Genomic DNA, 15,864 nt, shown 5'->3' with positions numbered 1-15,864 from the left:
ACTTTTACTACTCACAATATTGATACTTTACATAATTGAATAAAATGTGACATCTAAATCAAAATGTCATGATAGTCATCAACTCCTGGTGTTATTGAAGCTCCTTTTCCTTTCAGGAGCTGTGTATTCAGCAGACATGCAAAATAGCTGATTTGAGCTATGCAGTCCCTCGCTATCACAGGCTACTGATACACATTACATTTTGAGAGACACTGGATTTTGTACTCATTACTCAGATCGCTGGTGCAACATTTTTTTGTAATTATACATTTTGTTTCACGTTTGGGAATTGGGAACAAATGTCCTAAATACTAAATGTCAGCATGCTTACAGTCCCTACTGCTCAAGTAAAATCTCCTCAGATGTTCAACTAACAGCACAGAGATGTCCTTTTCTTTTAAGAAATCTCTCATATTATTCTTTGACTTTAGTTTAAAAAATCTCTGATGACACCCCCCCCAAAAAAAAATCAGGATAGAAATTTGGCAATCTTTTTCATGATTACCACTCTAATTGATGTATCTGTGTTTTCAAGTACTGTACAGTACATCCAATCTTCCAACTTATAATCATTCAGCATTTGGACAAAGGGGAATCTAGAAAACAAGGATTAAGAATAATAGGTAGGAAATCCAGCTATACACACTGCCAATTTAATGCATCTCTCAAAATGTTATTCTTTTCTCTCAAAAGTTAGATGCTAAGTTATGTTGCACCGAAATTTAGTTACACTAAAATAGGGAGTTGTAGTTTGCTATGACGATACCTTGAAATATTCTGTGGTGCCATGTAGAATGGTGGCAGTACCTAGCGCATTTCAATACTAAACACTTTCTATCAAAAATATTAGCTATCAAATAAAAGTACATGATTTTCATTCATTCAGATGACCCCATACCATTTTACAGTCCATTAATCACTACATTACAAAGGAGACATCGCTCCAACCTTTCAACATCCCTAGCTGAGGCTTGGTAATCTCAGTGCGAAAAGTTATGTGGTACATGGGTACAGTGAAGGAAAAGGATGTATTTGAAAACTTTTTTCTTAAATTATTAACTTGAATCACTAGGCTTTCTTAATATAGACATAAAATTATCAACAATTAGCAACAGTTCCTATGTTAAACCAAGTTTGCACTGACAGTTATTGCCCACAATGTTGGACATTTACTTAAGAAAATAACGTAAATGATGCCACCACATAAGGCAATTTGCACACAAGGAGACACAGTAAATATGAAGCAAACTTCTTACCAAATGTACAGAAAAGTTTCATTTACATGCATAATTCAATAAAGCAATATTTTTCTATTCTGCAGATTACACAACTCAGCTGCTTCTCTGCAGCTTAAAAGTGGTCTGTTCAGCAGTGAGTGAGCAAATTATAATCCTTGCCATCATTTCAGTAGCATTAGCCTTACTTTGTCATCTGAACACATTTTCAACAAATTAAAATGGGAACGTGTAAATGTGGAAAAACATACTGATTTGAGTGTGTTAAATGTTAATTCAATAAGAGATGCATGCATAGTACAAACACTTGGTTTAAATCAGTTGAATATATACATTAGACAAAGCAATGAAACAATATTTTGAATACATCTGAAGGTTTTTATATTCTACAATTAGCTAAACAGAAAGGCGGCCAGATTTCTAACACTCCTAAAGAAGATCGAAGGAGGAATATTCTGCCCATATTTTATTGTTAATAAAAGAACCAAACAGCAGTAATGATCATATCATAAGTACATTTTGTAAGAACACCAGTCATACAAAACAATGCTTGTAACTCCAGCTTAAACAGATGGGTACTAATGGCATAAACCTCCAGAGCCAGTCAGGTTACACACTTTGTGCTTCACTCTATACAAGGAATGGAATCCACTATAAACCAAGAAAGAGATCTATTCAATTGCAGGCTTGTTGCCATCATTTTATGGCTGTGTATACTGAGCTTTAAAGGTTGCCAAAATCAACTGCTTATTACTTATTAATGACTTTATTCATTAGTATAACTGTTATGATCCATTGAAATACCTCATCATTTTTGGAGATGAAATCAGATGATTAATGAAGGGGCCAGTTTCTACAGTAATGTCACTGGAAACAATCGGCAATTTACATGTCAACTCATTTCCCACTTTATGTACTTCTAATCACTAAATTACTTAATGTGTACTAGAGATGAACATGAACGGATTTGGTTCCCTTTGGTGCAATCAACGTTGGCTGACTTGGGAGTCATCAGGTCAGTCCGTTCAAGGGGGTACAAACCTTACTCTATTGCTCTATTTCTACAAGTGTGCACTCAGGTCTCCCCCTTTGATTGTCAAATCTCCTATTGCACTCACCACTGAACAATCCTTTATTTTAAATATATAAAAGACACCTTTTGTATTTATTACTCTCAAAAGGTACTCACCCGCACTACTCTCTCGCAGGTATTTTTTTTATATAAACCACAAGTGTCTACTGTCAGTGAATTATCACAAAAGGCAGCTTATATCAGAAAAGTGTAATTGAATAAAGCAGTGAAATTCCATCCACAACAGTCTACAATAAGGAACTTGTTTTCAAGTTTGTGCATGACAAATATAACATCGGGATTGAGGATCTGCTTTTTATATGTATAGTAAAGCATTACCATACAGCACAAATGACAATTATTATACACATTCACTGCCATAGAGGAAAATAAAACTTTTACTACTTTCTGCAAATGCCATATATAATTAAAACCCAAGGAAGTACAGCATATTAAACAAAATAGTAATTGCCAGTGGATGATCTACGCATAAGGATCTTGCCCTGTCAAATTGGCGATTATCCACAAAAATATACTTTGATCTGGTGAACGTACAATACATTGTACACTGACACCAAAAGTGATATATTTAGGATGCTATATACACAGACATTTGGCTCAAATTCTCTTTACATATAGGTTAGCAAGTGTTCACGGCTTTTAAGGTTTAGCCTGCATTTAAAAAAGCAAATCTAAGCCAAGGTAACAAGATAAACCATATCTAGAGAGCATCAACATGCAACTTTGGCATATATAAATAATTTCATAGCTGAATGTGTTTAAAATTATACAGTTCTATATAATCAATAATAAGTCAGGGTATTATGTTTTCTTTTAATAAAAATATATATAAGTGATCTGGAATCAAATTTGGATTTCAGACATCAACATAAAAGAACTTTAACCAAATTCCAATTATAACTTAATATATTAAGTTTCTCTTAATGCTATATTTCACCTACAGTCTCCTCATTTCTCATGCAGGTCCTTAATGCATGTTTCCAATAAACTGTTCTGCTGCTTCAACAACCCGTTTTTGCACATGCAGAAAGAACTGCTCACCTCAACCCTATACCGTGCAGTTTAAAACACTCCTTCAAGAGACGGAGACCCATGCCAGGTTCAATATCATACATTTATTTTATGTACAGTATTGCTCTCTTTTGTTTCTTTCTACAGCTTCAATGATACTAAGCAGAAAATTTAACTAGCCACACCATTTTTTATACACACATACAGGACACTGTCAGAATTGACAACCAACTGTCTTGTTTCTGCAAGCATGGTAGGGTTGAATATAATTTTTTTTTTGCAAACCAGTATAAGATAACAGCTAATACAAATAAGTGCCAGACTGGGACAGTGACTACAATTTAAATGTGGGACACCTGCAAATATACAATTAATTTGCACTGTAGAGTACCTGATTAACTTATACACTTTCCACGTCCTTGTCTTAGATATGTAAGGACAGTTCTCTTGTAACAAAAGAGATTACTACAAAACTGCAGCAAAACGAGGGCTTTATGTCACCCATGTGTCCATCCGCATGCGCTTTACGGATGGGCTCTCTCGGTCATCCGTTGAGGGCCTCTGGAGTCCAATGGGTGAATGGAAGTCACCCCGTGGTTCTTCACGATCACTCCCATCGTAAGAGCTGCTGGAACTACTCAGGCTGTCAACCGGCGAGCGTCCTGTGTCATGTCGCGACTGTTGTGGGAAACCCGAGGGCGTCATTCTATCTCGGGGAGGCGAGATGGGCTCTGATTTGATGTTGACATTCTGATTTGTGTTGACTGAAAGGTTTGCACTCTGAAGTGACTGACTATTAACTCTGCAGAAATGAAAACAGATAAAATGATTGTAACCAAGCATACATCAAAGATTATATTTGATAAGCGTTACTTATATACCAGAGTTAAAATGCCAAAAATCATGCTCAACATCTATTGCTCAGGAATGCTGCAAATTAATGGTGTGATGGTTTTGTTTGCTAATTTCAGCTTTCTAAAGATAGCAACTGCCACTTATAAGATCAAAAAAAGTTTTAAGAAAACTTCCAACTAACAGTTTGCTTAGTTTCTGGTTATAAAAAGGGAGTCAGTTTAGTTCTTAAAATGTAACTGTAAAGCAGTAATCAGCTTGAAGTTAATACAAGCACTATCTATAGAACAGCTTTGCAAATACGCTATTTTGAAGATGCTCTGTCTATGTAGAAGCAGATGCTAGCTCACTAACTGCTTTATTACTGCTCAAGATGCAGTATAAAACAATGGGCTTTTTAACTTGGGTTATTTCAAACATACAAGCTGACTCTTAAGTTGCTTAGTTCAAAGAAAATTGCAGAATAGATGGATAATATCATTTAGCATATCAATAACTGACGTGTTTATAATTGGTAGTTTTATGCACTCAAGGAAGTTAGCTTCATAGCATTGACTGTAGGAACTGGGATCCAAGTGTCCAAAAAATGCCTTTAGACTGTGTTAAAAGGATATCTGAGAAAATATTATATGTGTATGAAGTCACTCAAGTAGGAGTAAAGGGTATCAATATACAGAGCAGTTTAGGATCATCAGAAATGGGGTAAAGAGCATCAAGAAACATGGAAACACATGGAGTGAACAAGAATCCATTCCTCTAGCTTTGGTTTCTATGACAGGTGACTTGTTCATCTGCATCATGGTATGTTTTTTTTAAGTTTATAGGAATTGTCCCTTGCTTAGAAAATGCTTTGTAATTTGGAAATGTTTAAGATAGAAGTCCTCAGAGTTTTTAATGTGTTAATAGTGTTGTTTGGATTTCAATGTGTTTCACTGAAAATAAATGATGGGGCAGCACGGAAGTGTAGTGGTTAATGCAATGCTTTACAGTACCAGCGATTCAGGTTCAATTCCCGCTTCTGACTGTAACGAATTTGTATGTTCTCCCCATGTCAGCATAGGTTTCCTCCGGGAGCCCTGGTTTCCTCCCACAATCCAATTATGTACCAGTTGGTAGGTTAATTGGTCATTGTAAATTGTCCTTGATTAATTACATTGTTACATTGGGGGTTGCTGGGCAGACCAGCTCGAAGGGCTGGAAGGGTTTTTTCCACACTGCAGCTCAATAAACAAATAAATAAATAAAGTGTTTTAAACTACTTTGTTAGCTGGAAGTATCCTCTCCTTAAGTAGGGAGAGGGGGGGGCTACTGCTCAAATAGTGAGCATTGGCACCTGAACTCGCTGTGAGGAATAAACAGGGAAATAACTAGTCTTTTGGTATGCTGGCCTTTATAAATCAGAGCACTGAGTATCGGAGTTGGGATGTAATGTTAAAATTGTACAAGGCATTGGTAAGGCCAAATTTGGAGTATTGTGTACAGTTCTGGTCACCGAATTATAGGAAAGATGTCAACAAAATAGAGAGAGTACAGAGAAGATTTACTAGAATGTTACCTGGGTTTCAGCACCTAAGTTACAGAGAAAGATTGAACAAGTTAGGTCTTTATTCTTTGGAGCGTAGAAGGTTGAGGGGGGATTTGATAGAGGTATTTAGAATTATGAGGGGGATAGATAGAGTTGACGTGGATAGGCTTTTTCCATTGAGAGTAGGGGAGATTCAAACAAGAGGAGATGAGTTGAGAGTTAGGGGGCAAAAGTTTAGGGGTAACACGAGGGGGAACTTCTTTACTCAGAGAGTGGTGGTTGTGTGGAACGAGCTTCCAGAAGAAGTGGTAGAGGCAGGTTCGCTATTGTCATTTAAAGAAAAATTGGACAGGTATATGGACAGGAGAAGAATGGAGGGTTATGGGCTGAGTGCAGGTCGGTGGGACTAGGTGAGAGTATTGCATTCGGCACAGACTAGAAGGGCCAAGGTGGCCTGTTTCCCTGCTGTAATTGTTATATTGTTATATGGTCTAGTTTCCCATGCATCACAGATTATAACTCTACTGTGTAATAAACTGCAGTCTAATTATAACTGCATTGGAGCTGCATTTCCTGAGCTTGGGTTCTCTACATAACCATTTTATTTATATGAGGAAGGAATGTGTATGAACTAATATCTGCTTGTTGATCACTCAAACTAACATATTTCTTCATCCAGCAGTTAAAATAATCAATAATGCCTGGTCAGTGATGGAGCGTCTTTTATGACCGACTACTCACTTGGAGATGAGGATTCTGGACGGACGGACGGGCGCATGCACGCGCGCACGCGCACACACACACACACACACACATACACACAAATCTGTGTAAGCTGTCAACTATTCATGGTGCAGCACGCAAGTGCCTGGCACAAGTACTTTGGGCAATCGGACTAAATTTAAGCATAGAATCTAATAGAATGGATTAGATTTCAGTAATATTTCACTGTAAAAGATCAAACTGAAGTAGCTCATTAACAAGACTCATGTGAGATACTAGTATCAATGACCTGGAACTTTCATCTCCAGAGTAGAAAATTGCTCTGGCCACCAATTTTGATGATGCTGTAAATTTATAGAAATACTTTCTGGATATACTTGTAAATAGTTCTGATGAAACACAATGCTCCAGCAGAGGAAATAACAACTTCAGTGCACTGAACACACACAGGGGGGAAAAAAAAAATCACTCCCAGACTCCCATAAATGCCAAGAAACAAATTAGTTTAAATGAGACTGCATTGCAATTCAATAAGCCCTTTGACCTCTCAATAAGCATATCCAGATATTTGCTTTCTTTTTCGTTTAAGTAAATGAATTGCAAATAGTCATTAAATTTGTGTTTTCAAACCAAACCTTTCAAATAGCCAGCAAAATAATTCAAAACTACTCCTGCAAAAACACATGTTAAAATGTTGCTAGAAGTCACTTAGATTTCAATGGATAGAAAACCTGCTTCAGCAAATGCCTGATATAAAATTTCGCTGGTACTGTAAAGCATTGCAGTTTGTGTTTCCAAGTACATTGATGTAATCACAAATTTGAACCTTTCATGAGTTTGCACAATCAAGCAGTATATTATAAGGTAAGCACCGAGTTTTTTTGCATTAAAGTATACACTGATGTTGAGGCCTCCGTCAGTCAGAGTTGGCCATGGATATTGTGTCCTAGCTGTCAAACCTGGGCAGTACAATATGGAGGACAAGCTGTTGCCCATGTAGCAAGCTTCCCCTCTCCATGCATCTGATGAACCCAAAGGAACGGCAGAGACCGATGCAATTTGGTACCAGCAGCGTCGCAGGGGTTACCAGTCAGCATTGAGTACACTGATGTACTCAAGAACTTACTTCACTGTGGTTTTATTAATATAGAAGAGATTTCTAATATATTTAATCCTCTACCTGTACATAACCTGATTTTAAAGTAATATAAAACCTGAAGAACATTATGCAGAATGTTTCACCTTCAATGGTATAAACTTGTAAAGTTTAAGACAAGTATTCCCTAGGGCCATTGCACCTAATAAAATTATTTTATCTGAAAAGCCACCAAGAACAGAAACTCATCAGCTTCATTACTCCATATGAGTTGATAATTTCCCTGTCTGGAGAGAAGTTGCCCTTCATGCCCTCAAGGCTGCACTTCCATTCATGGGGAATCTGCCCCAAGGTCCATCTCTTCTTCTAGCCACTTCCCCCATCCCTCATTTTAAAGATAACTATATTAGCTGTCACTGATTTAGCCTTCACAACCACCTGAGGTGAAAGTTCCATAAGTTTCACTATTCAGAGCGAAAAGAAAAATTCCCTCTCAATTTAGCTTTAAATGACCTGTCCTCAATCTTGTAACTATGTTCTCCTGTTTGAGATTCTCCTAGTAGTAGAAACATGTTGATATCTACTGTTATAACTAATCTTGCCTCATTCTGCCAAACTCTACACACTATATCAAATTCCACTCTTTTTTTTCCTCCAATTAAATTATAGCCTGCTTAAATTTCTCTTACCAGTTTCTCACATTAAACTTCATTTGCCATATTTTTGCTCATTCAACCAAACTATCTATATACCTTGGTAGATTCCAAATATCTTAAAGGTAACATGTCCTTTTCAGCTATTTTGGAACCATCAGCAAACTTGGATCCCCTACACCCTGTCCTCAGCTTCGGGTCATTCGCACATTTAAATGCTCAGAAGTAGGTCATTGGACCTGACTACCTCCTTGCCTTTAGTTTTTTCTAATAGATTGTTCCTTATAATTGTTACAAGTTCTTCCCCATAACATTTGAAACTAGCCCATCAGATATCTTTGAGATATTTTCAATGCCAAGACTACTGCAAAGTACTGATTTAAATTATATGATGTTTTCTGTTATTAACTCCACGGCCTCACTCTATAAGTGTTCCAAGCTCACTCAAACTACCATTTAAAGATTAGCTTTATTTGTCACATGTGGTACATTAAACCATACAATGAAATGCGCTGTTTGCGTCAACAACCAAACACAGTCTGAGGATTTGCTGGGGGCAACCCATGAATGTCGCCATGTTTCCTGCACCAGTAGCATGCTCACAACTTACTAACGCTAAGCACACCTGTTTGGAATATGCGAGGAAATCAGAGCACGCTGAGGAACCCATGTGGTCATGGGGAGAATGCACAAACTCCTTGCAGACAGCAGTGGGAGTTGAACCCCAATGGCAGATTGCGGCCCCAATGCATAGAATTTTCTCAGTTTAGATTGGTTAAGATAATGTAAGATGAGCATATATCATAAACCAAGAACCAACCTGCGACCATCTGGAACTCTAACACACACACACACACACACACACACACACACCCCTTTCCCAAAGATCAAATGCAATAAAACATTTACTGATATTTTTTTAAAAAAAATTTACTAATGATCAACTTTCTCAGTAGCTCAACGAGTAATGACCAACTTACATTAGTGAGCTGAGGGCTGTTTGTCCAAGGTGGTGTTGCTGCCAAGCAGACATTGGCCCTAATGACAATGTCCCTGGTGAGTTGAATCCTGGTAGTGCAGATAAGTCAGCGCTGCTTAGTGAATAATCTGCAAGAAGATGAAGGAGGAGGAAAATAAGCTTGAGAAATTCTGCAGCTACTGCAAATCCAAAGCAATACACACAAAATGCCAGAGGAACTCAGCAGGCCAGGCAGCATCTACGGATATGAATGTCTTGGGCCGAGACCCTTCTTCAGGAAAATAAACTTACTTTCCATTTCAGATTACATGACCCTGAGTACCTAAAAGGCACAATTTTAGTTAATAAGACCTACTAAGAATTATTCTGCACTTTGCCCATAGCAATTTTTAATGAATTAAAGTGCCTCAACACCTGTTCTATTCTATTTCAGGTATACAACTGCAGTCCTGAAGTTGTTCTTCATTATGTATCTTTGGAATTTTGAAAAACTACAAATAATCCTAAATATAGGAGATTCTGCAGATGCTGGAAAATCCAGAGCAACGCACACACGAAATGCTGGAGGAACTTCAGGGAATAAACTGTTGGCATTTTGGGCTGAGACCCTTCTTCAGGACAAATAATGCTTCCAGTTTTCCAGGATTTTGCTGTTTTGGAGCCTAAAGGTGACCACTGAGCTCAGTTAAAAACTTTAAAGCACTAAACAAGGATCAGGATTGTTTCAGGCAGAGTTCTTTGTTAAAAATTGAGGGACTGACCTGAATATACATGCCTCCTCCTCTAACTAAGGAGGAGGCATGGCATTTTGGTGGTTATAATTTTATTTGGCATCGTCAGCTAACAACACTGTCACTGCATAGGATTTTGAAAACCGAGAAAGAGGTACAGTGGATTCTGCGTAGATAGGGCACATCAGGACCAGCACATTTTGGCCCAATTAAGCAGCTGCCTTAATTAGCCAAAAAGTTTCAGGGAAATAGTTAAAAGGATAAAAGAGAGACAAACTGAGTAACAAATTATATATTTAAATGAAATACAGATCACATTAGAACACTACCAATATTATTGCAGTACTATAAGCCTGTGTATTAGTTCCTAATATTCATCCATGGAGGAATTCAGCTGTGTCACATTCTTTCAACTGTAAATGAACAAAATCAGTGCAGACACCTAATGTAAATAATGGACTGCATTCAAACAAAGCATCAATGATTGCACCCTCCAAAGCCTTTTTTTTTGTAACATTGAATGTGATCGTTGAAACTTTCAAATTGTTTGTAGTTTCTAATTTGTTGAAGTGTTAAATCATTTCATTTTCACTCCCGACCATTTCTGGCATCTCCAAACCTAAATGCTTGAAACCACAGAGAGACAGTTTTGAATGGTATTTCTGTTTATTTTTTGCTAACTATCTGTGGCAAATATCGCTGCGTTTTGAACACAAACATGTGCAACTGACACTCTTTAAAATCTGTTTGTTTGAAGACGACGTTGTGTCTAAATGCCATGCAAGTGAATGCAACTGATGCTAGTTAGAAACTGTTCGGCAACAGGCTCCTACCTCAATAAAGCGGGATAGTGACCCAAATAAACAAAGAGAATCCTGGCTATTTTCTTGATTAATTTTTGCTTTTTGTTTTAAAAAAAAATAGTTGTTCCAAATAAGAGGCTGTCCCAATTAACTGATAGCCCAATTAACCAGAATCCACTGTATTAGTTTTCAATGATCCATCACTGCAGGAGGTTGGAAGCAGAAATTTGAAACGCTTCAGGAGACTTTCTGGGAGACAACGTCAAGACTATTAACACATTAGTCTGTAAGTACTTCAAGGACTTTCAAAGATTGTGCTACCCATGGGAGTCACCAGCAGAAAGGTGATGGTGGGATCATGAGGGGCCAGGCAGAAGGATGTCTTTCCATTTCGCCCTTCCCCTACCACCAGTGTGTACTGAGCATCTTTCCACTCCGAACCCTTCTTCAATGAAACTAGCACACATCTACTCTGCCTTCTCAGTGCTGATAAAGGATATTGAGACAGTGCAGGAAAATGGAGCTGAGTTACATGATTTTGATGAATGGCAGAGCAATTTCAAAGAAGTGGATGACCTAATGCAGTGCATAATTCTTGTGATCTTATGTCCTTAAGTCAGCCTGGAATCTGCTGACGCAGCTGCACAGTATCAGTACTGGAGGGTATATTCTTCACACATATTACGTTAATCAACAATCTAGTGTTGCACTAGGAAGTGAGTGTTTTAGCACCACTGGGCAAAATACAAATTATGGTTACCAGTAACAAGGATGAAAGCTAAGTGCTAAACCAAACTTACAACAATCTTATTAGCACAATGCCAATTTTGTAACTTCCAGTAAAAGTAACCACATTTACATGTTAACATATTATCTTCAACCACATGCAAATCCAGCTCTCCTGTTGTTCAGTCACTATAATTAGAATTTTCTTATATCTTTATATTTTTTCTCACACGCATTAAATGGGTGTTGTGGATAGTACTAATGTCCAGTAGGGTCCTCTACAAAACAAAACATGATGTTCACCATGAATAATTAAACACAGCAATAGCATGGTTTACATTCTGAATCAGGAGCTAAAGTAGGACCATTGCACTTGCCAACCAGAAATGCATGAAATGATCCTTTTGCTGTAGTTTGATCATTGGGAAGGGAATTGGACTTTAAAAAAAGGGAATGAGAGTGAAAATCCAAAGCTAAATTGGGAAATACCATTCCTTTTTGAAGAAGACAGGATTACTTTTTTGTCAATGAAGTCAATTAGGGTCTGAAATTGCAAGTGTCATTAATTGGATTCTGCAATAAATCTATGGCTACAAATAAGTGGATTTATTCATTACGACCCTTGCTCTAGGAGAAATACTTGATCATGTGTTGCTCCATTATGCTATTATACATTTTTCCAAATATATTTGGAAATTATGCTTGAATTCTCTCAGTTCTGAAGGATTTCATGCCTGAAATTTACTTTCTCTTCCACAGATGCTGCCTGAGATGCTGAGTTTATAAAACCGTTCATTTCATATTCTATTTCAAAGTTCTGGTGTCTGCAGTTTTTAAAAAAAATTCACTTGCCCTTGAAGCTATTATATTGTTTGTCAAATCTATTTGTTTTTGGTAATCTCATTTATTTTGCACTAATATTAGCACTACCTCTAGATGAAACAATATCTTCACAGGGCAACTGGCTCAGCACCACACACATGCTACCAATGAGTACACAGGAGGCCAATAACCAAAAATCTTCCATCCCACAGCTGGGCTGTAGCTTCATAAGTACTGCTTTAATTCTCACAAATTAGGTACGTAATGGACGAATTTTCCAATAGCGAAGCTTCAGCACAAGTAATAATAAATGCTATTGCAATAGTATTACCATTGTTGTATGTCGAATACAACAGTCCATGTGATGGTAGACTCGGAGTAGTAACAGACACAACAGGAGTTGCAAGAGCCTGTGTTGATTGTGAACTGCTTATCCTCTGTACATTCTACAAAAAAAAAGATGCTAGTTAGCACTAGTACATGCAAAATCTTGATTTAAAGACTTCTATAGAAGCGGAATGTGTGATGTTACAGAGCTATTAGAAAAAATGATTTCCACTCTGTATATTTTTTTTAAAATAGTGAGATCTAAATTCCTTTGTTATGCTTAATTCACAGGGATGGCTAGATTCATTACAAAAGTGAGAGCCCAATTTAACATTTTGCAAATTGCAGTCTTTCTTTAATAACCAAGATCAGCCAGGGTTACAATAATGGAAATTATTCATTACATAAAATTATGTGTATTGGAGATTTCTGCTGTCAAATTGAAAAGTGCACAAAAGAGGTGAAACTGGGGCCTTAATAGTTTAATATTCTGTTTCCTCCATTTGACAAATTAGATGAGAAATCCTTTACTTTCTTTAACAGACACTAGAGCAGAGATTCAAGGAAAAACTGCCAGATTTCACTAGATATTCCAGCTCACATGCCCCAATCACATTGATGTTGTCAGTTTTCTCAACAGGCCACCAGATGGAGTGACACGAAGAAGTCTAAGCAGAGGAAATCTTTGCTCATTCAGAAGAAAGCCAACTATCAGATATTTTATGAGGGCATCGTCCTTCAGTTCAGTGCTAAATTTATTTTCAGTTCAGTCACATAACAACTCTAGTAGCAGGTAAGTATTTGAAACAAGATGATTGATACAGCCTAACAATGACACAGCAGGAATGAAAGAATAGTTTCAGATAGCTTTAATAATAAGATAGATATAATGGTATACACATCCTTCACTGGAACCATCATCTCCGCATAAATAGGTTTGCGCACGTTTTTATTCAGACAGTTTTTTGTTAAATAAGACTGAAGCTCAAACATTTGAAACAACACCTAAATGCATTATTCAATTTAGTTGTGGAGCCATCAAAAAGAACCTGTGCTAGCACTTTAATGAATGTGCACTTACCCACTCTAACTAATTGATGGAACTAACTGGTCCAAGTGTAATGAGCTGGCCTGGGATCTAGATAGTGAAGTGGTGTTTCTGTGCTAATCAGGGACGAGAAGCTGCTGCTATTTTTGTTTCACACTGGACAGCTTTGTGGGCCACTTAAACATCGCTAGTGAAAGTCTTTATACTGCAAGAAGATGGCGACGCGCCTGCACGTGCATAGCCCTCCGGTGAAAAATGGTATCGTATCTGTTAAATAGGGGCCGTGGACAATTCTGATTTGATGGAGAATGGACGTGAAAGCACAGAGGAACATCTGGAGAAATTTCTGAAACGCTGTCGTTACTGCATGATCGGGAATCTTTCGGAGGGTAGGCCTCAAAATCCCCGGTCTTGCCTGCTTTCGGTGACCGAGAAGGAGGTCGAATCGTTCGAACAGAGATGGCACTCAGTACTCGGTGTCGGAGAGCTGATCAGAGCTTGAAGTTTTCGGATGACTCAGAGTCGGATTGTGGTCGGCATGGCAGGGAGAGTTTTTCTTCCTTCTCCCGTCTGCGTCAGATGTGGGACATTTGAGAGACTTTGAACTTTACTGTGCTCATGGACTTCTTCATCAAGTTATGGTATTGTTGCACTGTTGTAACTATATGTTATAATTATGTGGTTTTGTCAGTTTTTTCAGTCTTGGTCTGTCCTGTGTTTTGTGATATCACACCGGAGGAAATATTGTATCATTACTTAATGCATGCATTACTAAATGACAATAAAACAGGACTACGTGTCTTCATAATCTAACTTCAATTGCAAGGTCACAGGACAGTATGGTCAGACTCCCTGTGTAATGTCCTCTTTAAGTGTTATCATTGGCTCCAATGCAGTATTCTCTTTGAGGTGTTGCTGTTGCCACATGTAACATAGATCTTTGCAGACAGATCTTAAATTAGCATATCATAATGTAAAATATACTTCTCTAGCTACAAGAGAGGATTGTTTTTGAACGAATAGATGGTGCAGTGCTGCAACAGTGCTCCCAGGAGGGATCGGAAGAATCAGAATATTGCTTGCAAGGAGATACTGTATGTTCTTTGTGTCAGAAATCTTATGAGAAATCTTCAGAGCTACTATCAAGCATCCTGGTAGGGACCCAAAAGGGACACGAGTTGAGGCACTGATTCCTTGCAATTTGGGAAAGCCTGCAATGCAGAGATTGCTCTACCTACTCGGCCTATTTCCCCGAGCCAAAGGAAAGCTCAAAGTAAATTTATTATCAAAGTGCAAGAGACACAATAGAATCAATGAAAGACAGCACCCAACAGAGCGGATGACAATCAATGTGCAAAATAAACAACAAGCTGCAAATACAAAAACAGAGAGGAAAATAATTAATAAATAAATAAACCAATCAAGCAAGCAATAAATTTCAAGAACATGAGATGACGAGTTCTTGAACATGAGTCTGGTTCAGTGGGAATAATTCAGTGATGGTGTGAGAGAAGTTGAGTGAAGTTATCCCCTCTGGTTCAAGAGCCTGATGGTTGAGGGGTAATAATTGTTCCTGAACTTGGCGGCGTGGGTCCTGAGGCTCCTGAACCTTCTTCCTGAAGGCAGCAGTGAGAAGACAGCGTGGCCTGGATGGTGGAGTCTTTGATGATGGATGCTACTTTCCTGCTACAAAGCTCAATAGTGGGGAGGGCTTATCCGTGATTGACTGAGCCATATACATTACTCCTTGTGGGCTTTGATGTTTGATACCAGGTTATGATGCAACCAATCAAATACTCTCCTCCACACATCTATAGAAGTTTGTCCAAGTTTTAGATGACATGCCAAATCTTCACAAACTTCTAAGAAGGTAGAGGAGCTACCATGCTTTTTTTGTAATGGCAGGTATGTGCTGGAGCCATGGCAGATCCTCTAAATGATAACACCAAAGAATTTAAAATTGCTGAACCTCTCCAAATCTGATCATCTGATGAGGACTTGTTCATGATCTCCAGTTTCCTCCTCCTGTTCTCCTCCATCTCCTCGTTCTTACTAACACTGAGTGGGAGGTCATATTTGTTGCACTGCTCAGCCAGATTTTCCATCTCCCTCCTATATGCTGATTCATGACCACCCACGATTCAGCTAATGACTGTTGTGTCAATGGCAAACTTAAATAAGGCACTGGAGATGTGCTTAGCCTCACATAAACTCTCCTCTCATTATTTGTTATACTGTTA

General features: G+C 38.0%; 1 protein-coding gene across 8 annotated transcripts in view; it reads right to left on the bottom strand.

Moving 5' to 3' along the window:
- Positions 1–387: 387 nt before the first annotated feature.
- Positions 388–15,864, bottom strand: part of mef2aa (myocyte enhancer factor 2aa) — a 192,326-nt gene continuing 176,849 nt past the window's right edge. For all 8 annotated transcript variants that reach the window (XM_072278263.1, XM_072278260.1, XM_072278255.1 and 5 more), the window contains 3 exons: positions 12,581–12,695; positions 9,169–9,295; positions 388–4,141 (listed from right to left, as the gene is read on the bottom strand). In XM_072278263.1, coding sequence (XP_072134364.1) covers positions 3,832–4,141; positions 9,169–9,295; positions 12,581–12,695 — 552 coding nt within the window. In that variant the 3' untranslated portion in view covers positions 388–3,831. The remainder of the gene's footprint in view (positions 4,142–9,168; positions 9,296–12,580; positions 12,696–15,864) is intronic.

The sequence above is a fragment of the Mobula birostris genome, chromosome 14 (genome assembly GCF_030028105.1).
Source record: "Mobula birostris isolate sMobBir1 chromosome 14, sMobBir1.hap1, whole genome shotgun sequence".
NCBI lineage: Eukaryota > Metazoa > Chordata > Chondrichthyes > Myliobatiformes > Myliobatidae > Mobula > Mobula birostris.
Note: the sequence above shows the minus strand (reverse complement) of the source record. Positions and strands in the feature narration are given on the sequence as shown.